We start from the raw sequence: 24,841 nt of genomic DNA on the forward strand, positions 1-24,841 counted from the left end.
AACATTTGCCCCTTGATCCCCATCTGGTTTAACTGTATCAGCAACCCCTCCTTCCAAAGCACGTCATAAGCCTTCTCTATGTCCAAAAACACTGCAGCTACAGACTCCTTATTGATCTGTGCCTTCCTTATTTCATCTTACAGACATAACACTGGGTCCATTGTCCCTCTTCCTTTTCTGAACCCACTCTGGTAGCTTTCTAGCCTTCCCTTGGTCTCCACCCAGTAGCTGAGTCTATCGTTTACCATTCTCTCCATGGTTTTACCCATATGTGATGTCAGAGCTATGGGCCTATAGCTTGTAGGCTGCTTGGGATCTTTTCCTGTTTTTTTAATTGGAATGATCACAGCCTTCTTCCACTCAGTTGGGATCTTCCCTGCTTCCCACACTTTATTGAACAACTTTAGAAGTACCCCTTGTCCTTTTTCTGATAAGTTTTTGAGCATGCTGTAGCAGATTTGGTCTTTGCCTGGTGCCGTTTTCCCTAGTTTCCTCAGGGCACTATTAAGCTCAGATCTTGAGAAAGCTCTGTTTAGCACTTCCTCCTCTTCACCTGCCTGTGTGTCAAACTCATATTGTCTGAGAGTTTCTTCTCTACTTCTTTTCTCTTCTTGTCTTAGGTTGTCTGTGCTGTGCACTTTCACCAACGTCTTTGCCATAACTTTTGCCTTCTCCTTACTGTCAGTTATGGTCCTCTCACCATCAGTCAACACTGGGTACTCATACGCCCTTCCATTTCCTTTCATCTTTTTGATCATACCCCATACTCTCTCTACTGGGGTAGTCCTTCCAATAGAATTGCAAAATTTCCTCCAGTATTCTCTCTTTGCCTTTCTCACAGTTTTCCTTACTACAGCTAGCTGCCACTTGTAGTCAATAAGGTTCTGATAGTTATGCGTCCTCTTAAGGAGTCTAAACGCTCTGTTTCTGTGTCTTTTATGGCTTCTCTACACTCCTCATTCCACCATGGTACAATTCTCATGGGAGCCTTAGGTTTTGATTTTGGTATTGCAACCCCAGCAGCACAGACTATGCTGCAGCTGACCTCTGTACTAAAACTCTCCACATTTAGATTTTCATCAACCCTTAGTAGTGGCTCCTCGCTACTCTGTCTAAACTTATCCCAATCCACCTTTTCTAAAATCCATCTCTCCTCTCTTACCTCCTGTTCTTTCCCTACTCCCACCCCCACCTGGGTTGTGATTGGGTAATGGTCACTTCCCACTGTCTCATCTCTCCTTGCTTCCCACTCACACCTGTCTGCTATATCCGTAGTTACAAAGGTGAGATCAATGACTGATTCCGTCCCTCTTGCTACATCCACCCTTGTGCCTAATCCATCATTCAAACAGACCAACTCCTTTTCCTCAATAAATTCTTCTATCACCCTTCCATTCCCATCCTCTCTGTCCCCCCCATAGCGTACTGTGAGCATTAAAATCGCCAGACCACACTGTCTTCCCACAAAGATCCTTCCACATCTCTTCTAACTGTTCCATTTGCAATGCCCTGCATGGGTTGTAAAAGTTGATAATATTCATCTTTCCCTCTCTTAACCATATTTCCACTGTTACATATTCTAGCTCTTCACCTCTCCTTACTTCTCTGTACTGAATCCCCTTTTCTATAAAGGTAACAACCCCCCCACCTTTGCCTACTTCCCTGTCCATCCTTACAGCATTGTACCCTTTAATTACAAAATCCAACCTTGGTAATAGCCATGATTCTTGAATGCAGATTACATTGGGCTTATTATCTAGGTTTTCAATGTATCCCTTAAATTCCTGCCCATTTGCTAGTAAGCTCCTGGCGTTCCACTGCAGAATTATTAACACCATTACGTATCGGCACTCCATTCTTGAGACTGAGATCGCTCAATATCTTTCAAACCTTGAATTACTGCTTCCCAGCGCAGCCCTACTATCCCCAAATATTTCTCAGCTGCTTCAACAATTATTTGGATTTTCTTGGTACGACTATCAGTCTGTGCTGAGCAATTGATCACATCCGCCATGAAAAATACAAAGTCACTTTTCTCACAATTAGAGTATTTTCCTTAATTTTCTCACACTTCTTACAATCATTTTCTTTTGTTTTTCTTTCATTTCGATACACTTGTTCTGGTGGCACTGCCCTCACTCCCCTTGGAGGTGGTACTTTCTTCGCTGCCTGCGCATATGACATGCCTTTTGTCACTCTAATCCGCTGTACCTCTTGCATTCTCTTGCTTACCTCACATCCTTGATACGCTGAACTGTGCTCGCCTCCGCAGTTACTACATTTAAGTTTGGCGTCTTTATCACATTGGCCATACTCATGCTCCCCACTGCATTTGGTGCACCTCAGCTTCCCTTTACAAACCGCTGCAACGTGTCCATATTTCTGGCACTTAAAACATCTGAGCGGTGGGGGTATATACATCCTCACATCATAGCACATATATCCAATAAACACCTTCTCCGGTAGCTTGATTTCATCAAACGTCAACAGAATTGAAAGACTATCTGTCAACACACCATCCCTTTTAGTCTTCAACCGCTTCGCCTCTTTCACCATAACATTACGTATGCCTTCTATCACATCGGCTATGGATTCCGTCAGCGGTATACCTGATATGACTCCTCTGATAAGTCTTTTGTCAAACACCATTGCACACTTCACCTTCTTACCATTTAGCTTACTGACTGCTTTCTTCTGCTGTTCTTCATCCTTACACACAACAATCAAACCCCCACTCGCTGTCTTTTTAGCACTCCTTACCTCTCCAAACTCCTTATGCAATGCCTTAGTGAGATGGGTCGGACTCCACTCCTCAAAAGTCGCTCCTTCCTGCTCCAACCTGACCAACACTTTATATTCCAGCCTCCTTTCGATAACACTCACCACACTAGCGGTCTCCATATCATCACCAGAAGTCAGCTCATCAGTACCAGATCTGTTATCCTTTTTACGTTTGTACCTGTTGCTAGCATTTGCTGTCCGTCTTTCCAATCTTCCGCGTTCCCTGTCAACAAACTCACTTCCTGGCCCGTCACTTCCCTCTCCCCATTCCTGTCCAGTCACAGTCCAGTTGTTGCCAACCGCCCCCACGACACTTCCTCCACTCGTCTCAGCCATCCTCCCAGTCACTTCCCAGCCCAACCTGGAAAACTTCAGTGTTTCATGAAGATTTATCTGATCATCACTAACTATAAGATTGTGTTTGGAGTCGCGGATAACTGCAGTGGAAACTGTAAAGCTAACGATCCTCATCACAAACAAGGAGTTCTCAAAATGCGGTGTCTCGGGTTGCAGTCACGTGACGACAGGCCAGCGTCTGTGCGCATGTCCAACAGGGGCTGACTGGTCTGGAGTTATGTTTGTACTTCATTCCTGCGCGCGCAGCGGGACTTCATCAAACACTGAATTATATCCTCTTTTAAATGTAATTTATGCGCGCTCGCGCAACGTGGCACAGCGTTACAATTTTTTATAATTGAAACAAAAGGATATAGACTAGGTCGATTTTCAGATAATGTGACACCCCCAGGCATTTTTGAGTAAAAGTTGGCAAACAAACTTTTCTAAAAGTATTTTTTGTGCTGAATCCATTTTTGCTGTTTGCCAAGCTGTATCTCTTATGTGGAAGTCTGTAGAGCACAAAATCTAAGACAACCTCTAAAATTTCAGTAAATTCCGTTTTTTTTTAATTTTACATCATGTACAACAATAATGATCAAGTCTAGGAGGTTTATTTGTAGTGAGAATTATGGTACTTGTATGTGACAAAGACAATTGCACTTTCATTTCTTATTGTTGCCCTGAATATGTCTTCTTTTATCCCTATATTTCAAGCAGACAAATAGAAAATCTTACATTCCTGAGTCATTTCATTGAGGATGCAAGGAAACTGTTGCCATCACATCAGAGTTTGTAAATTAACTTCAAACTTATCCACAAGAACTTTAATTCAAAATAAAATCACTTTTTGCCATCATTTCTATTTCCATACAGTGTTTAAATATTGCTAATCATAGGGCTGGGCAATATATTGATATTTAAGATGTATTGAGATGGACAAGTATCTCGATATGGATTTTGAGATGTTGAATTAATCGAGAAAAAAAATTACTTTTTGGAATTACAGAGGTTTGGTCACCCTATCACTCTGTAACACCTCAAAACACTGTTAGTTGAAAGATAAGTAGCATTTAATATTGTGCAGTAGCATTTACTTGATTGCATTTTCACATATTTCCACTGCATGCCTTCGGTTGGCTACTCCAGCGACTTCACTCAGACTGCCCGTGCTTCGATCGCCCATGCTGCAGTAGGCAAACATCTTACTGCGGAGCAGCAGCACAGACAGTTTTGTCCCACAGCAGTTTAAAAACTGATACAGTTCTGTCCCTACTAGCAGAAGTTTTACTTATTTTTTATTTATTTAGGGGGATTTGAAAATATCGAGATATATATCGTATATCGAGATATAGAAGAAATCAAGATATTTTTTTCCTCCATATCGCCCAGCCCTAGTTCATCACCATAAAACTCTATCCAAAGAGCTATATAAGCCAACATTTCTGGTAGCATTTGAAATATTTCTGTCAGTAAGATCATCCATGAAGTCTGTCAGATTGTAAGAACATCATTATGGAAGCTGTGTGTAGCTTGAAGCTAGACCAGTCAATACCATTGGATACCTGCATTATATGCAAAGAGTCCAAGAGAGATCAGGTATTCAAAGCAACTGAACAGGGCCTTCTCACATTAAAAGCAGCTGCAGAAGACAGAAAAAGGCTGTGGTATTTTTGCTGTTTTGTGAAAATTAGTCATATTGGAGAATCTTGTCATGTTGTTGTTTATAGTTTTATGTTAATATATGTTTATATGTTAAACCATCACCCTAGTTACATTACATAGTTACAGATCATTTATGTACATATGATTTTGATGTTCCTATATGGATGCATTCAAGTAAAAAAAAAAAATCAAAGTTCTGGAGGCGCCGTGGCTTGGTTGGCTGGGATGCCGTAACATAAATCCGGGGACCCAGGTTTGAGTCTGACCCAAGGTCATTTCCCGATCCTTCCCCATCTCTCTCTCCCAATCATTTCCTCTCGCCCTCTAAGGCCGAATCCCATTTCACCCCTTGGACCAACCCCTTGGCCCTTCCCCTCCATTTTGCGCGTTCACGTGAAGGGGTAGGGGTATCCCAATCCCAGTTAACGCGGAGGGGGAGGGGAAGGGGGAGGGCTTCCATACCCCTCCAAACGGAGATTTTCCTGGAGCTGACTCCGAACGAAGGGGTTTGAGTGATTTCCCACAATGCCATGCGGATTTCAGAAAGATGGCGGTTCCCGCGGCGAAAGATTGTCATAAATGTATTTTCTCCATTATTTACGTGTTTTAAGTTGTTATCCAGAGGAAACACGCCGCTTGATTCGCTTTCGAGCTGAGAATGAGCAGCGATTTCTGAAATCCAAGCTGCTGCTAAAAAGCTTTGGGAGTGAGTATTGTTTTCGGTTGCTTGACTGCGTACGTTTTGTTCTGTTATTCTCGCTTTTATTGTTTACATGAGTGTTCTGACACCTCATTCTGTCGGATGTGGTGCACGAAGCGCCAAAGATATCCCATTCAGTGGTGTTAGTTAACAAATCACACCCTGCCAGCAGAGATCTCTGACTGTAGCGGCTGGTCGCAGCCAATGACGCATTTGGTCGCGTTTTGCTAACGTAAACGCTGATGGAGGTACGCGATGACGTATGCGATCGTTGAAGGGCTATCCCAATACGTAAGGGTTGAATTTCAAGCCCTATCCCTTGTAGCTCAGTTTCAAGGGGAAGGGCCAAGGGGAAGGCGGAGGGGAAGGCGGAGGGGAAGGGGGAGGGGTAGGGGTAGAAATTAGAATTGGGATTGGGCCTAAATGTCCTACATAAAGGCAAAAAAAAAAAAAATATATATAAAATGGATAAAAAGTTCAGTGTTCACCAAAAATATTCTGAGATAAATATTATGTATTTTAAATATTAGCCTATGTTTGTTTTCTGTACCCAATAAATCTTCTGTCGCAATTTAAGATTTTATTTTTGAGCCAGAGCTGAGAAATTTGTTTATTTTTTTAGCCTATGAGACTGCCACTCTACTGAGTTACAAATAAAAAGACTGCCTAAATGGATTCAGCAGAAAGAATTACCCTTTATATAGTCTATTATATAGTCTATAAACTCAAGACCACGAATTTTATAATTTAATATGGTAATTTGGACCACACACACTACCTAAAGTCTGTTTTTGAGAGTTCCTTTCACCCAATTGAAGCCAAATTTGGTACTTATTTAGCCAAGAGGTATATACAACTTTCTGCTATTTTACTTTTTTTCATACTGTACAACATTGAAGAGTTTTATATTGAAATACTCGAAATATGCAAATTATATGCAAATGTGCCCTCTACTGGGCACCACGTATGAGATACAGCTTGGCAAACAGCAAAAATGGATTCAGCGCAAAAAATACCTTTAGAAAAGTTTGTTTGCCAACTTTTACTCACAAATGCCTGCAACTCCTTATTTAAGCCCCTTTTTGCAATTCTGACCTAGTCTAATACATGCAACGACAAACTCCTTACAATACATTTAATAATTCTATCAAAAACCAAAATCTCACCTCCTCTAATGAGTGGATTAAAGGTATGCAAGACAAAGAAAATAAATTAAATAAATAAAAGAAAACAAATATAACAACTGATATGACAATATTAGTGAGCATAAGTTCTTAGCCTGGGCATTGTTCATTTTTTTTTAGACATTTGTGACATCTGTTGCCGATATGTGTTTTCTAAAGAGTTTCTATCAGGAAAAATATTGGAAGTCTTCCATATGATCAATTTTTACAAACAAGTAAAACTGTTTCAGATGGTCAATTATAATTAAATTGTAATTGTCCTTTGTGTAGGTTTTTCTTTTTTAACTGAGACCTGAAATTGGGTTATTAATGTGTGTAGTGTTGTGGAGGCTTTTATTTTGAAAGTTCTATCCAGCGCATAAAGAGAATGAAAGATCAGCAGGAGATAAGCAGTGTGAGTGACGGTCTAAAACTGTGAACGCTGAGAATTATCCGCCTTTACTCCAGTATGTGACCGCCTATAGACAGGACTTTACTAAAGTTTACTTATGAAATCGTTTATTTTTGTTTATTTTGCCTCTTTGCTGGGAAATGTTGGGACTGAAACATGGAGCTCGACAGTTCTGGAACTTCTGCTTTTTCTCCTGTTTTCTGTTCATCCTTCATCAGCAGGTGAGTTTAGAAATGTAAAATATCAGCTCATTGAAAGCTGTGTGAGCTCTGTGTGTGTGTGTGTCAGTAGTGAGAGAGTGTAAATTACACAGCTCACTCCGGGGAATAAAGAAGTGTAATGTGGTACTGAAGGTGTTTATCAGGGGCGCCAGGTACTGAAACTGGGTGGAAAGGTGTAGCGGGGGCCAAAGAGGAACACATTATATTCTGGAGCGGAGTCGACTCGGTGAATTTAGTTTCTTTGCCCCTAACGGAGCGATATTTGGCCTTGGCGGAGGCTTGAGCTGCTGCTTCTTCTGTCGATGGAGGCCTGAGCTCTGTGTCGTTATTTCCTTTGTAATACCGCTGATATGCGCAGTAGCCGTTCCGCGACAGACCGCCATTTTGTGTTAAACACAAGGTGAGATATTCAGCTCATGGGATAGAGATGTGAAGTCCACAGGGCAGCCTCCATAAACACATTGAATATAAAATTTCGCATAGTGAGGCCACAGTCAGGGCTTACACACAAACAGCAGCACACTTCCGCCTTCCATCGTTTCTAATTTCCGCGTTCCATCCATGCAGTCAGTCCCCAGCACCTCCACTAAAGAGTCCACAGTACAAGGCTCTACATTAACTTTTGAAACCGCTTGTCCTGTCGGGCAAGTTGAAAGGAAATTTACTTGTCCGAATGTGAAGTTGACTTGTCCGAAGAAATATTTGAGAAAAAAAACACAAACCATTTGTAACCCAACAATCTTTATTGCATTTGTTTCCGAATTCACAACATGTGCAATAATATCTATGAATCAAAAGTAATCAATACTTGATATACTGAGGCAAAAGTTCAAAAATATAGTAAAACAGACTGATTGATACCATAATTCACCAATTATTATGCTGAAGTTCAGAAGCAATATATTCCAATAGAGTAGAAATTATGAACATAAAATTTTAAGAACAAAATAACTATACTATGAGATCCAGAAACACTAACCGTTTATATATATATACACAGATCAGTACTCTGCACTTCAGTAACAAATATCACAAAAAGCAACATTATCATAAAATTTATGACTTGAGATCACTAGTTTGGACAAGAGAAACAAATAACAATGCTACAAATAAAAACAACTGATAAAACTGACTGATTAATCAACCAGAAAATATTTTCATTTTTAAATTATTAACTTTGAATATATATCCTCTGATTAATTGTTGTTTAATTATTCACTGTGGCTCCTGTATGGTGTTTAATGGTAAAAAAAAAATAATTAATAATTTCAAATAATCCATAATTATATCTAAATTATAGAGCCCTATGTTTCAAATCTCTAAACTCCCATTACTAATTAGTTAATTAATACAGCCGGTAACCTAATTAGCAGCCATTTGACAGCTTGGTATTTCCTAGATAACTTTCCCCACTCCTACCTCACTCCCTGTCAATCCACACGCATGCAGGCGCACATTCCCTGCCACACACGCTCGGTTATTGAGGTATTTCACTCACTTGACCAAGTCATGTGATGCTGCCGTTTTGGACGGCACGGCTCGAATCAGTTTGAATGCGAGGAAGGCGACTGTTGGGGTTCACCCAGAAAGAGACCCCGAGATTCCTTCGTGAGCCCCCTCAGATCCGGGACGAATGATAGAACGAGAGAAACAGACAAGGGAACACCTGAGTTGTTCACATGCCAGTTTATTCGCACAGTCACTTCGTCAAAGATGAAAGATTACAAACACCTTTTATAACAAATCATAATCTCTCCAAACGGCTATTGTGTCTGTCAAATGTGTGTGTGTTTGTATGTGACCTCAGAGAGGGGTGTGTTTGTATGTGACCTCAGAGAGGGGTGTGTGTGTGTGTGTGTGTGTGTGTGTCTATGGGAGGGTGTGAGTGAGTGACATCATTTTGATATCTGTGTCTATGTGCTAGGTCAGCAAATCACATCTTAATTCCATATGTATGTGTGTGTGTGAATGAAACCTTCAGTCATAAGCAAAATAATATTTCAGCAATTCAGCAATTTCATTTACGTACGTCAAAGAGCGTGAGATGTTTTTACGACAATGTTTTAAACAAAGACTATGTTTGGTCTAACAAAGAAGTGTTCTTCTCCACTGGACGAAGGTCAGGCTACACAGGAACAGTTTAAAATCACTGCCATAGTACATGCAATAGTCCAAAATAATAAAGGATCTTAAAAAGCTCTAAAATATACTATAAGTAATATATACTATAATATATACTATAAAAATATAATATGAGTCTTAACTCTTTGTTCAGCAATAAGGCTACCATTACATCCAACATTAAAGTGTGTGTGGGTCGATCTGACACTAAAACAGACCTTGGTGGGTCCTTCAGACACTTCTCTGTTCAAAATACACATTTCATAAACAAAATGTTCCCAAACAATGTCCAGCCGAGACAGAAGGTCATTTTTAACTGAACCTTAAGTTAACTCTTAATTTTGTCACCATTTTAATAATAATACCTATAAGAATAATAAGAATACAGGGGTGATAGCGTTCCGGCGCCGCGCCGGATTTCCAGCGTACCGCGGCGCTGGAAAAAAAAAAATCTAGTTCGCCCATTATCCTGTGTCATTCTGAGATGCGCAGATAGACAGTAAAGGGAACGAATTCCCTTTACTGTCTATCTGCGCATCTCAGAATGACAGGATAATGGGCGAACTAGATTTTTTTTTTTTTTTTTTTTTTTTTTCCGGCGCCGCGGTACGCCAGAAATCTGGCGCGGCGCCGGAACGCTATCACCCCTGAGAATAATACTTATATAACCCTAACAATCCCCCCCTTTGATAATAGCATCACTATTATCAAATCCTATTATCACCTCATGATCATATGTGATTACATCGAGAATTAATCCTGAGTTAATCTTTGCCCTTCTTGATGTATATTGGTGCTCAGAGGGCGGGCATGCCCAATCAGCCCTCGTCCCACCTCACCGGAGCTTAGAGAAACTCAAAACCTCTTAATTCCCAAATACACTTCCTTCAGAATAATTTGTTCTAAAACAGTGAGGGAAAAATGAAATTAGAAGGCATATCGACCTATAGTGGGAACAGAGTCCTGTAAGAATACAGAGTTTCAGAGCATGGAGATGTGTAATAATAGTAGAAAACAGCATCAGATGAAAGACATAACACATTCGTGTGGTGTGCGCTTGTGCAGTCCAGTTAGCGAAGTTAGTCCAGAAGATGTTGTCTCGAAGTCCAGCTCGAGCGGGTAACCCTGCCCCGAGCAATGAAGTGGTCCAGAAGGCTCGGGCGGGTAGCCCTGCCCCGAGCAATGATGAAGTCACGAAACCCGCGATGTGGACCATCATGGTTGTAGTGAGGTGGGGTGGTTCCAAACTGGGCGCAAGATCTTTTCCCCTCTTTGTTCACAACGTCTTGAGGATTCTCAGTCGAATCTGTGTAGAGCTCAGAAATAGAGAGAGAACTGGCCAGAGGGAGACTAGATAGGGACACAAAAAGCGTTAATAGCAGCAAACTTGTTATTGTAACACAACTTTGTTATGGACCCTTCTTCAATCGCGTGGCATGGATCCACTGTGGAAAAAGATCAGTTAAAACAGCAGTAAAAGTAATGGCGACTATGTCTGCAGGCCCATTATATTGTTTTCCCAATTGTCCAAATCATTACTTTAAAAAGTCATCACACCAGCACCTGTCTCCCACGTGAAAGGGGTGTGTGGTGGAGATAATATTGTATTATTGACCTTGGTACAAATTTTATGCAACTTATCTATAAGGGCTGCAGAATACTCATCCATATGCATTTTCAAATCAGAGGTACCCAGAGCCGGAGTTCCCTTCTTCCAGGGGAGAATTTTATTTCCAAAAATAATTTCTTGGTGTCACACGAATTTCAGCCAGAATGAATTATGGATTACAGAACCAAACCTGTGTCCTGCATGGCCTTAATTAATTTGTCTTTCAATGCTCGATTAGTACGTTCTACGATACCAGAGGATTTAGGAGTGTGAAAACACCAGTTTAGTTTAGAGATACTTACAAAGGTTTTGTGTGACTTTTGAGGTGAAAGGGGTATCCTTGTCTGAGTCTATGGCATTTGAAACCTCATAACTATAATAATAATTATTATTGATTTCTTATTATTTTATTGTTGTTGTTTTGTTGTTCTGCTTTTATTTTTTTTACTGTCCCGTGTTCTTAGATAGCTTGAAAGGCACTTATAAATAAAATGTACCATTATTATTATTATAACTAACGTAGGTATCAAAACGAGTAACTACCTTCGTGTTCTCTCGAGAACAGGGAAAAACTTCTACCCATTTAGAGAATTTGTCCACAATCAAGATGACAAAAATCAAATGAAAAAGAAAAAAAAAGCGTATGTCTCATGCAGAATATCAGTCTGATATTGACTGAACACACAGAATAACCACAGAGGTGTGATAATATTATAAATTATAAAACAAGAACCGTCTGAGGGTTTAGAACAAGAACCATCAACAAAGATCCCTAGAGACCCCTATTACTGATAAATTAATTTAATGGGTCTGTAAATTTTGCAACACCTGTTTAACTTGATGTGATGAGTGCAAGATCAATGGGTGAGACAAAAACCAATTTTTCCGCATCTAAAACCATCAAAGCACATGCGGAGACAGCCCCCAGACACACAGGTAAGCCTTGAGCAACAATGTCTAATGTTTTGGATAAAAACGCACAATGATGCATTCCCCCCCCCCCCCCCCCCCCCCCCCCCCCACGCTCCCCAGAGGCTGTGCCCCGGTGTCCACAGGCATAGAGGTGGAAGGGCTTGAAGTGAGCAGGTGACCCAGGGGCAGAACAAAGGGTGCTTCTGAGGGAGTGATAAGCGACCACCATAGCGTCAGTCCAGGTCAAAGGATGTTGCAGTGGAGGAGGTTTTGTGTCTAGAATGACAGCCTTGAGAAAGTTCAAAACTTCAAAAGTCCAAATACTTAAGTGTCCATACAATATTGCAGCTTGGTTCTGGAAACCTTAAAGCCCTTATGCGCCAGATGTTGGAGCAGGCGCAAGTGTCAGTGTCTTGGCAGATTTCTGGTGACTCAGCAGACACCAGAACACACAGACCACAGAGTCCTGAGGGAGGGAGAAGGTCACAGAGCGCATTATGAATTACAGCTGAAAAAAAAAACAAACAGCAGGAGAGTCAAATGAAACCTTGAGTCCAAACGCTATCTCCTCATGTGCATGAAAAAAAGGCAGAACAGAGATCATTAATGGCAGGAACCTGTGATATTACAGAAGAAACAATCAATTCATACGTAAATCTTGTGTAAAGTGTCTCACCACGCCTTGCTCGAGAAGAGACTGTAGGATGACATGGATCCAGAGAGAGAGGTACTGCTTATTATGAACAGGATGCACATGAATAGTTTCATGTCAATTTAAGTTCCAGGTTGCAGTGCAACAAAATGCGGAAAGGTTCAAGGACAATGAATACTTATACAAGCCAATGTATCATAATCATGATAATTTATGAAGTTTTTTTTCTTAATGGTTAAACAAAGATAAAACCAAGTCTCCGATTTATAAACAAAAAGTTATTCAAGTAAACGTTTGTTAACTGTTTCTTGCTGGAAAAAAAATTATAGTTAACTAAATACATTAAAAGCCTATCCATTCCATATCCTCTGTGGTTTTTAAAGGCAAAAGTATGGAGGTTTAAAACTCAGCAAACAGCCAATCAGAGCATTTCATATCAATAGTTCGAAATTAGGAGGAACATGTTTAAGCTTAGCCTCATAAGTAGCAATAAGTTTAAAGAAAGATAAGGAGATAAAAAACAGGGCAAATTGAAATGACACAATTTCACTGAATGTAATTTGAATAAAATTGAATAGCTGATAAGCACTCTTTGTTGGATTCGATATATGACAGAGACTGAAAATACATTTTTAATTCAATTAACAGTATCAATGAGAATTGGTTGTCTTGGACATTAGTAATATAAAGAGATTACTTATTAAATTTATTATTGTGAGAAAGTGCCAAAAATAATGATTTTCTCTGCTCATTGCAGATTTCTGTGTGTCCTTGCCTGCTATTCTTGCATGAGTTGTTTATATTATAGCTATCTGTAACAGTCTGGGAGCCCTTATCTCAATGCTGACTGAGAAAGAGACAGAGCATATTGCTACGGAACAATTATTCAAAATATTTATAAAAGGACGACAATTATTCAAAAAATGTCAAAAATGAAGTAAAAAGCGGGTTAGCTCGCTGTTGAACTAATTTCATGCTTCCCAGACAAAACAAGTCCACATTTCGCTAAAACGCGTCAGAAACAGGAGTATATAGGATATTTAAAGGTTAGAATTACATATGATTAATAAAAATCCCACTACACCAGCGGCGGTGAGAGCGCTGAATCCTAACCACTAGACCACCACACGATCAGTTTAAAATGTTTTAGATCAACATTAAACATTAGGTTAAACATTAAACTTTTCGGCATTTCCATTCACACGTAGGGTAAATATATTTGATGCCTTTTATTATGCCTTTAAACAGGAAGTGGTATAATACTCGATATTTTAAAAATGATTCCTGATAAATATCTTCAAATCTGAAAGTGATATTTGATTTGGCTAAATTAATCAAACTCTAAGCCTTAAATATATTTCTTCTGTTTTTACCATGTCTGTTTAATTTAAGTGAATGTTTTAAAATGGTTTTTGTGTTGTATTTGCTTGTACAGTTATTTCATTATTTAAGGTCTGAATGCATAGAATTACTGCCCAAATCTGATGAGACGAGAGTTTTGCCCTGAAGAGCTGTTTTTTTTTCTTTTATCCAGTGCGCATGCCCAGTTCACAAGCATCATGGGAACTGGAGTTCTCATGTTATTAATAATTTTGAAAACTTCGTATCCATCATTTATAAGATCTAGACATGAAACTGCATTAATAGCTGCACTATTAATTATTAAAACGCATTAATAGTCTTGTAGAGTGCTCGCGGACCTGTTCAGAGATCACCTCGCGGACCACTCGTGACTTTCCTGATAACTTTCCAGTTACAAGTTTCGGACTATCAACACACAATGAATATAAAATAAAATACAGATGATCTACTCACCAAACGCTGAAACTAATTGATTAAGAAGCAGATTTTTCCTCTGATGATGTTAAGGGAAGAGGATCTCTTCTCTTGGATTTCTAACAGTGATGAGATTCACAAACGATTCGGATCTTTTTCGGGACGAAACATAAATGACTCGATCGAGCGAATCGATACAGACGCATGGACTGCATTTGTTGAGTTCATGCACACGTAATGGGTTGAGGAAAGTTCATACTTTAATTTCATGCAGCATGAGAGTGTGATTATTGTTTACAATTTGAAAACAGGAATACAAATAAGGTTCCCGTAGTTTCTGAAGAATCAAGAGTGAATCAAGTAAATTGATTCACACGCATACGAGTTTGTTCTAAAGAATCGATTCAGTGAAGCTTTCGCTGAGATTAAAATGCACAATATACAGAATGTCCGTATTTTATACGGATTTGATTCAATAAACATAGTATACGGGCGTACAAATAAAGTTATACGGATTCAAAAAAAACCTTCAATATTTATTTAGAGCTATAATCAATTCCCACAATGATAAAAGAGCACAACATTTACACTTTGTAGTTTTTTGTCAAACACTGAAGCTTTGTATTCATTCTTAAAGTTTATTGAATAAAAAGTACCTGGGATATATCATTGTTAATTATCATTCAAATTTTAGGTAAATCATTTTAATTTGCATCTTATAAGGACTTTATAAGGAAATAAGGACTTTGGAAGTTGGTTATACAGGTTTGATTGACCAAAGGTTTGACATTTATGCACACCAGGAACACAGTTCTGACTGTTCATGTCCAGAGTATTGATTTGTTGTTTCATTATTTTGTGCATATCCAGTAATGCCTTATATAAATGCTAAAACAATTAAAGATACATTACACAGCTCCCAGAGATTGCAAATACCTGGATGAGGATAAATCAAAACTGAGCCGACCAAATTGTCTAGAATCTGTGTAGAATGCTAAACCGCATCCAATCCCGTGGGTTTTTTCTCGGGGTCCGGGTACCTTAATACAATAATACAATTAATATAATACAATTTTTCCCCCCATGGTGGCTGCACGAAGGAATCAAAGATTAAAAGCACGCTCTTCTCGTGACAGTGGGAATGCCTCTTCCTTCACTTCACGAGGGTCACCGTCCCGTAAACAAATTACGAGGTTTACCAGTCCAATCCCGTGGCTCTACCAGCCCCGTCTCGTCCCGTAAACAAGAGTCTAAAAAGTCTAAAATCTAAAAAGTCTACGAGGTTCCCCCAAACGTCCCGTGCCTCTACACGAGGTTTGCCAACCTGAATTATAATGGGTCTCTTTTCTTTTTTGAAATTACTACCAACCAGGCGGAAGTCTAACCAATCAAATTATACATTAAAATTAAAATAATTTACTCACCTGGTTGGCAGTATCCCACTTCTGACACCAAATTGTTGGGGTTCACCCAGAAAGAGACCCCGAGATTCCTTCGTGAGCCCCCTCGGATCCGGGACGAATGATAGAACGAGAGAAACAGACAAGGGAACACCTGAGTTGTTCACATGCCAGTTTATTCGCACAGTCACTTCGTCAAAGATGAAAGATTACAAACACCTTTTATAACAAATCATAATCTCTCCAAACGGCTATTGCGTCTGTCAAATGTGTGTGTGTTTGTATGTGACCTCAGAGAGGGGTGTGTTTGTATGTGACCTCAGAGAGGGGTGTGTGTGTGTGTGTGTGTGTGTGTGTGTGTGTGTGTGTGTGTGTGTGTCTATGGGAGGGTGTGAGTGAGTGACATCATTTTGATATCTGTGTCTATGTGCTAGGTCAGCAAATCACATCTTAATTCCATATGTATGTGTGTGTGAATGAAACCTTCAGTCATAAGCAAAATAATATTTCAGCAATTCAGCAATTTCATTTACGTACGTCAAAGAGCGTGAGATGTTTTTACGACAATGTTTTAAACAAAGACTATGTTTGGTCTAACAAAGAAGTGTTCTTCTCCACTGGACGAAGGTCAGGCTACACAGGAACAGTTTAAAATCACTGCCATAGTACATGCAATAGTCCAAAATAATAAAGGATCTTAAAAAGCTCTAAAATATACTATAAGTAATATATACTATAATATATACTATAAAAATATAATATGAGTCTTAACTCTTTGTTCAGCAATAAGGCTACCATTACATCCAACATTAAAGTGTGTGTGGGTCGATCTGACACTAAAACAGACCTTGGTGGGTCCTTCAGACACTTCTCTGTTCAAAATACACATTTCATAAACAAAATGTTCCCAAACAATGTCCAGCCGAGACAGAAGGTCATTTTTAACTGAACCTTAAGTTAACTCTTAATTTTGTCACCATTTTAATAATAATACTTATAAGAATAATAAGAATAATACTTATATAACCCTAACAGCGACAAACGAAAAACATAAAAGAAAAAGGTGCGAGATGCAGAAAACACCTTCACTATCCAGTGATGTAGGGCATTTACAGGGCGAGCAGAGGGAGAGGTATTTGCAAAAAATGAGGTTAGCAGGCTTGGAGAACGACGTTTACCTGCTTCCACCAGGATTGCTCACTGACGTACGGAAGTACACGAAGCCCTCGTCTTTACCTGACTTCAGCCCACATGATCTGTATACCTATGTCGTTAAAAACCCATCGCCATACACAGGTATTGATCTGAAAGCGTATACGAGTTCGGATGCCTACAAATATTGTGTGTCAGGCTGGGTAACATGCCTACATCAGCGGGTCGTCCCTGGAGCCGGTGGTCGCCATCTTATTACAGCTAAGGTTTGTTCACATTTTCATTTACTTTCGGTCCTCAGGATAAACAAAATGTTATTAAATGTCATTGAAATAACTTCTTAGTCTGTTGAGACATGGCCCCGTTATAAATTTGCTGTTACCAGGCAATGACTAAGAACTGTATTATTAGGGTCGGTGTAGTTGTAGCAGTGCACTAGCAGCTAGCTGTTAGCACTAGCTAATGTCAACAACAGTAGCTGGTATGTTACTGTAGCAATGTTTACGTTCAGTCATTTGGATGACTGTTAAAACCTTTCAGTCTCAAGTTTTTCCTTTGCTGGATTTACTAGTTTACTGAGCTAGCGCTAGCTAGCGCAGGCTGGGAGCTAGCGCAGGCTGGGAGCTAGCGCAGGCTGGGAGCTAGCGCAGGCTGGGAGCTAGCGCAGGCTGGGAGCTAGCGCAGGCTGGGAGCTAGCGCAGGCTGGGAGCTAGCGCAGGCTGGGAGCTAGCGCAGGCTGGGAGCTAGCGCAGGCTGGGAGCTAGCGCAGGCTGGGAGCTAGCGTGCGCTAGCCTGCCGGCGGCCGGCGCACGCTAGCTCCCAGCCTGCCCAGGAGCTAGCGTGCTAGCTAAGTAAACTAGTAAATCCAGTAAAGGAAAAACTTGAGACTGAAAGGTTTTAAAAGTCATCCAAATGACTGAACGTAAACATTGCTACAGTAACATACCAGCTACTATTGTTGACATTAGCTAGCTTGACGTCCAAAATGGCGGACACCGGGGCGTCACGTGACCCTGTGATGTCAGGTGAAATACCTCAATATAACGAACACCATCAACAATTCAAAGATTTGGAAATTACCACACACTCAACATAAATATACAGTTGAATAATGATCCCGCCAACAGAAATGTCAACAAATCCACGTGTATGACACGATTAAAACCAATCATACACGACCGTTTACTTTTCAGCTCAAATACACGAAGCTGTATTGGCTGGTTTCGCAAGTGGAATATTGCGCATGCGCACATCGCTCTTTCCGAATAGAAACATCCGGCGATTCATCAAAACAATATGTCGAGTGAGATGCTTCGGAAATCATGTGAATAAACTGATAAATTTGATATGTAACCTGAATATCGGCCTATTTTGGCACTTGTCCGATCGCACAAGTAACTGAGATGATGAACTTGTCCGACATAAAGGATCACTTGTCCCGGACAAGCGTTAATGTCGAGCCCTGCACAGTGTTCGGCTCCATAGACCTGATGTTACCTGAATGAGCTTCACAGAGAACTGTAAGAAGGCAGAATTTGTGCCTCAGCCACCAAATGCATTACATTTAACATTTATAATTGACAACAGAGGAAAAATATCATGCTGGATATTAGGGTTGGGCGGTATTACGGTAAGAAGGTATCCCGAGGTATCCAAAAGTACCAACGGTATCGGTCTCATTACCGTCATTTTAAAAAAATATATAATATCTAAATAAATATGGAGTACATGAGGTCATAATATAAAATAATAAATTGAAGATCATCCCGAATAACTGTGTGATCGTATTTTCACTAATTCTATCAATTTCCTAAAGAAGTTCTCATCGCGTGCAGGGTTGTTTATGTCGTTACCATGGCAACCCTGCGTGACATTTTGGAGTCTGACAGAAAGCTTCGCAAGAGACTGAGACCGGGGGTGTCATGGCTCAGATGGCTAAGGCACCGTACCATAAATCCGGGGACCCGGGTTCGATTCCGACCCGAGGTTATTTCCCGATCCCGTCTCTCTCTCCCCCGCTCATTTCCTGTCTCTCTATACTGTCCTATCTAAAAAAAAAAAAAAAAAGAGACTGAGACTGCGGTTGAAAGATGGCAAGTCAAGATAACGAGTTAGTGGCAAAAAAAAAATACAACATCGGCAGTGTGGCAGTATTTTGGTTTCAAACCAAACGAAAAATCTAATATGTCCCCTAAGGCACACCATAGCCTGGGGTACTCCACTTCCACGAGATCTCTCCAATGAGTTGTGTTTTGAGTAGGTTACATGAGTAACAACAAGGTAAAATAATATAACGTATGAGATTTGGGATGTGGGTAATAAACGTTTGAAATGTCATCTACTGAAGAAACGGAAGAAAACATCGTAGCGTAAACTGTTAGGTTTCTGGTGGGAATTAGCAATGCGCTTGCTATCTTTGTTGGGTGTGTTAAACCGTATGGATTTAAGTGGAATAATTGTAAGGAGTTATGTGATCAAGACAACGTTTTAAGCAAGGTAAGGCCATTTGATTATTAATTTCCCCGCCATGGCATGACGTGGGCCCATATGATTTTGCCTTGTGCAGCTACCGCGCATTTGAATTAGGTTCGCCTCATTTGCGCTGAAGAATATGGTTTATCGCGCAGTCTAAACGGACTTGGGTGTTGGTTGATTCTTTTTCTTTTTTTATTTCCCATGCTTGAAAGTGTATGATCCTGCTCATCGTGTACTTTTTTTTGATGGAGTAGGTGAAATAGTGCTGCAAATGGCGTTTCAACGCAGACATGTGTAAACGACAGTTGAATGCTATTTTCAAGATGAAGGAAGAGTTGCGTGATGCTTTGAAATATCTCTTAATCCATTCATCAATGCACAAAATTCGCTTTGCTGCTTAATCCATACCACAATGCACACAATTCGCTATGCTGCTTTTAAATAGTACATTTGAGGCATAGGCGCACGTTACACAGTAGGCCGAAACAAAATATTATTTTTTTCTCGGTAATACCGTATACCCCGGGAAAACACAGAGACAGTTTAAAGGTATCAAAATTTGGATACCGCCCAACCCTACTGGATATCTTCAGAACAAAACAATGTGTCTGTTGATTTGAGTCTCCACATGTGGATGGTTATGAAGTAAACAATGAATTATGATATTGTTAATGTGTCTCTGATTCTAATTTACTATAATAAATGATCTCTGGCTAACCGGAAGTGAAAAAGGTCAAAACGTCACTGTGTGCTGCCCATTGGCTGAATCAGATCACCTGTGTTGGATTTATGCTTTAAAATCAACTGATTATTTTTAGATGATGATGTGTTTATTTCTCACATTATAAATGATAGTTTTCACTCATTAAAATTCTAAATAAACAGAAATTTCTAAAGGAGTGCTGTGGCTGTAGCTGCACCACCCCCAGACCCCTCCCTGGCACCCATAACATGGCATCCTGATGCTTTCAAATGTTAATTTTTACACCGTTTTGACAGTTTGAATGGCGCATTTTATTCCATTTTCTTAACAAAATATATTTCTTAAACAACCGTGTCATAAGCTGTATTTGTGATCGTGGAACAGATGTTACTTTGTTTCAGAAGCATCAAATTATTGTCCTGCATCAAGTAAATAAAATAACTAAGGAGATCTTGAGTGAACCACTGTTTCACAGTTTGAGTCTGATGATTTCTGACATTGTTGTTGGGGACATAAGGGACACAATAACATCTTTTCCATCGCCACAGGATACGACTTCTGACCTGGCTGTTTAAGAAATGAGAAGCTACTCACTGCATCACTCGGGGTTAAAACAATTGTTACAGCTGAAACGCATTAATCACTAACATTTAGGTATTTGCTTATTTAAATCCAAAAGGTGAATTATTATTTTTTTTTTTTGGCCAGGCAGTGTATATATATACAGTGGGGCAAAAAAGTATTTAGTCAGCCACCAATTGTGCAAATTCTCCCACTTAAAAAGATGAAAGAGGCCTGTAATTTTCATCATAGGTACACTTCAACTATGAGAGACAGAATGGGGGAAAGAATCCAGGAAATCACATTGTAGGATTTTTAATTAATTAATTGGCAAATTCCTCGGTAAAATAAGTATTTGGTCACCTACAAACAAGCAAGATTTCTGGCTCTCACAGATCTGTAACAACTTCTTTAAGAGGCTCCTCTGTCCTCCACTCGTTACCTGTATTAATGGCACCTGTTTGAACTCGTTATCAGTATAAAAGACACCTGTCCACAACCTCAAACAGTCATGCTCCAAACTCCACTATGGCCAAGACCAAAGAGCTGTCAAAGGACACCAGAAACAAAATTGTAGACCTGCACCAGGCTGGGAAGACTGAATCTGCAATAGGTAAGCAGCTTGGTGTGAAGAAATCAACTGTGGGAGCAATTATTAGAAAATGGAAGACATACAAGACCACTGATAATCTCCCTCGATCTGGGGCTCCACACAAGATCTCACCCCGTGGGGTCAAAATGATCACAAGAACGATGAGCAAAAATCCCAGAACCACACGGGGGGACCTAGTGAATGACCTGCAGAGAGCTGGGACCAAAGTAACAAAGGCTACCATCAGTAACACACTACGCTGCTAGGGACTCAAATCCTGCAGTGCCAGACGTGTCCCCCTGCTTAAGCCAGTACATGTCCAGGCCCGTCTGAAGTTTGCTAGAGAGCATTTGGATGATCCAGAAGAGGATTGGGAGAATGTTATATGGTCAGATGAAACCAAAATAGAACTTTTTGGTAAAAACTCAACTTGTTGTGTTTGGAGGAGAAAGAATCCTGAGTTGCATCCAAAGAACACCATACCTACTGTGAAGCATGGGGGTGGAAACATCATGCTTTGGGGCTGTTTTTTTTTTTTTGCAAAGGGACCAGGACGACTGATCCGTGTAAAGGGAAGAATGAATGGGGCCATGTATCGTGAGATTTTGAGTGAAAATCTCCTTCCATCAGCAAGGGCATTGAAGATGAAATGTGGCTGGGTCTTTCAGCATGACAATGATCCCAAACACACCGCCCGGGCAACGAAGGAGTGGCTTTGTAAGAAGCATTTCAAGGTCCTGGAGTGGCCTAGCCAGTCTCCAGATCTCAACCCCATAGAAAATCTTTGGAGGGAGTTGAAAGTCCGTGTTGCCCAGCGACAGCCCCAAAACATCACTGCTCTAGAGGAGATCTGCATGGAGGAATGGGCCAAAATACCAGCAACAGTGTGTGAAAACCTTGTGAATACTTACAGAAAACGTTTGACCTCTGTCATTGCCAACAAAGGGTATATAACAAAGTATTGAGATGAACTTTTGTAATTGACCAAATATTTATTTTCCACCATAATTTGCAAATAAATTCTTTAAAAATCAGACAATATGATTTTCTGGATTTTTTTTTCTCATTCTGTCTCTCATAGTTGAAGTGTACCTATGATGAAAATTACAGGCCTCTCTCATCTTTTTAAGTGGGAGAACTTGCACAATTGGTGACTGACTAAATACTTTTTTGCCCCAGTGTGTGTGTGTGTGTGTGTGTGTATGTATGTATGTATGTGTATATATATATATATATATATATATATATATATATATATATATATATATATATATATATATATATATATATATATATGTATGTGTGTAATACATAGACATAGTGATCAACTAACAGATGGAAGATTCCACAGGTGTGTCCAAGATGTCCCACTGAACAAAATTTGATAAAATAATAAAAAAAAAAGCATAATTGTGAATTATTTCATTTATTATTTAAAAACAAATGTTCAAAACAAATTTTAGTCCTACATCTGGTCAAAAATTGAATTTAAAAGTTCAACCATAATGCTCGTGTTAAATGGACGGAAAAGGTGCGATTTGAGGACAGAAAGCAAGCATGTTTTTTTTATTTTTTTTTTTTAAACTTTTTGCTGCTTAATAATGTGTGTTCAGATACATAATGGTTATCTATTAGAGACATCAAATTTACTGCATTTTTCAAATTATTTAATCTGTGTGGTTTTTAATTTCCGGTTTGGTGATTAAAAAGTAAATCAATTTGATTTACTTAAAATAAATAAAGGTTTCTAATTCAAACCAAAGTATGCCCATATAAAATAAGTGTTCGGTATAACGGTCACGGAGCACAAGAGCTTTGTCATTTTTTCGCCTAATGCCCAAGGTAAAACGGAGCAGTGGGACTTTGTGGTTTTGTTTTTTTTTCCCCTTAAGTGTGGGACTTTTGTTTTTTCTGAACCATACTTCCAGGAAGCAGGCGATTGGCCGCTGAGAGCGCTCGTTGTTGGCCATGTCCGGAGGGCCAAACACCCTGGTCTGTCCACTACGCCATAAAAAAAAAAAATTAAAAATCCATGGCTCCGGCTGGCTTTTAAATGTTCATGACTCAGCCACTGGAGGTCCCAGCAAAGCCAAATTTTACACGCACCTCCCTTTGCCCCTTCCCTTTCGAAGCAGCATGGGCGCAGCATGGGCACAGCCTGGTAGGAAGGCACCTCGGCCTGTTATTTGCCACCACGTGAGCACTGCTCAGCAACTTAAAGCATATACGCCGAGCCATGGCCGCACTTTTGTTTATAAATGCCTTGAGACCTCAAGAATGGCACAGGAATAGTTTTAAGTGTTAACAATAAATCTAATATAGTAACTTTTACAATTAAGGTGATTCATATACGTAGTGGTCTGAGTGAATGACTTTGACATCCGTAACGTCACAGCAGGAAGTCTATCGGTTTCATCGCCATTTCCACTATACTAAAACACAGAGCTGACTGCAACTCTGATCCTCCATTTTGAGCTAATTTATCACCATGCCACGTAGATGTGTTGCTGCACCTGCCAGCAATACGACAGAAGGCGGATTTACGTTGCATTCATGGTCCAAGAATGTTCAAACTGCAAAGGTTTGGACGTGTTTTGCGAGAAGTTCACGGGCACATTGGACGCCTACGACATGGTCTCTCCTCTGCTCTGCACATTTTACTGAAGACTCGTACGAGACCTTTAATCTGTTGAGTGTTGGCTATAAGCCCGTATTGAAAGAGGGTACAGTACCAACAATTAAAGAAAAAGAAAACTACAAGCAAAGTATTTATTTTATTTATTTATTTTTTAAAAACGCAAAGTTCAGTTGCACCAGTCTTCCCAGAGTGAGCCGAGGGTTGTTGCTAAAACCCAGGATGGAATGGGATGTGACATATCGCTCGGGCAGTGACCTCCCCACAGTTGTTGCTAAAACCAGTGACGTTCCGTCCCAGGTTTTAGTAATTGCCTGAGCCCAGCAGTAATGGCGGAGTACTCCGTATGGACAAAATAGAGAATGAATGGAGTGCCCGTCTTATTTCTAAACTGAATATTGCTGCCATCTCGCCCTTGCATGGAGGAAGTGAATGAACGGAGAACTGAACTAACAACTGAAAGTCATATTGTTTCAAAACAATCGGCCACAGGATCTCTGTTCAAGAAGCGAGAACACAGACGGGTAAGCTCCGACTCTCATTTGGATACAAAACAACAAAAGCAACACGCTGTTTACCTGCATTTAGATTAATATGTGTAATGTGTGTTTAAGTTACCGGTATAAGATTATTTAATTTGCTTCAGAATGTGATTCTCAGTTCATCTGATTATTTAATTGTCCTTTTACGTTTTATCAGTGAAAATGCATGCATGTACAGGTACATGTATGTTGCATAAGTTATAACATTCATCCTGTTTTAATGAGAGTCAACCCACAATCAGTGAAGTCAAATCAGTCTTAGTTGAGCAAGTCAGTAACAGTTTTTCTTACTTTCACCATAAATTTATATGAATTTGGTCTATAGCTGTTAAAGGCTTCGGCCTTAAAACCGGTTACCGCAGTGACATCACACGCTCAGGGCTGGCTGGCTCAGTGGGGCAGCTCCAATCACAACTTTGCAGTCGATTTTAAC

At 40.0% G+C, this 24,841-nt stretch overlaps 1 protein-coding gene across 1 annotated transcript in view; it reads left to right on the forward strand.

Annotated features, from left to right (window-relative positions):
- The first annotated feature begins 7,032 nt into the window (after positions 1-7,032).
- The window catches only part of LOC132872797 (DLA class I histocompatibility antigen, A9/A9 alpha chain-like), a 52,658-nt gene continuing 34,849 nt past the window's right edge, over positions 7,033-24,841 (forward strand). The window contains exon 1 of the mRNA XM_060907885.1: positions 7,033-7,278. Within this exon, the coding sequence (XP_060763868.1) occupies positions 7,155-7,278 (124 nt within the window). The 5' untranslated portion in view covers positions 7,033-7,154. The remainder of the gene's footprint in view (positions 7,279-24,841) is intronic.

The sequence above is a fragment of the Neoarius graeffei genome, chromosome 24 (genome assembly GCF_027579695.1).
Source record: "Neoarius graeffei isolate fNeoGra1 chromosome 24, fNeoGra1.pri, whole genome shotgun sequence".
NCBI lineage: Eukaryota > Metazoa > Chordata > Actinopteri > Siluriformes > Ariidae > Neoarius > Neoarius graeffei.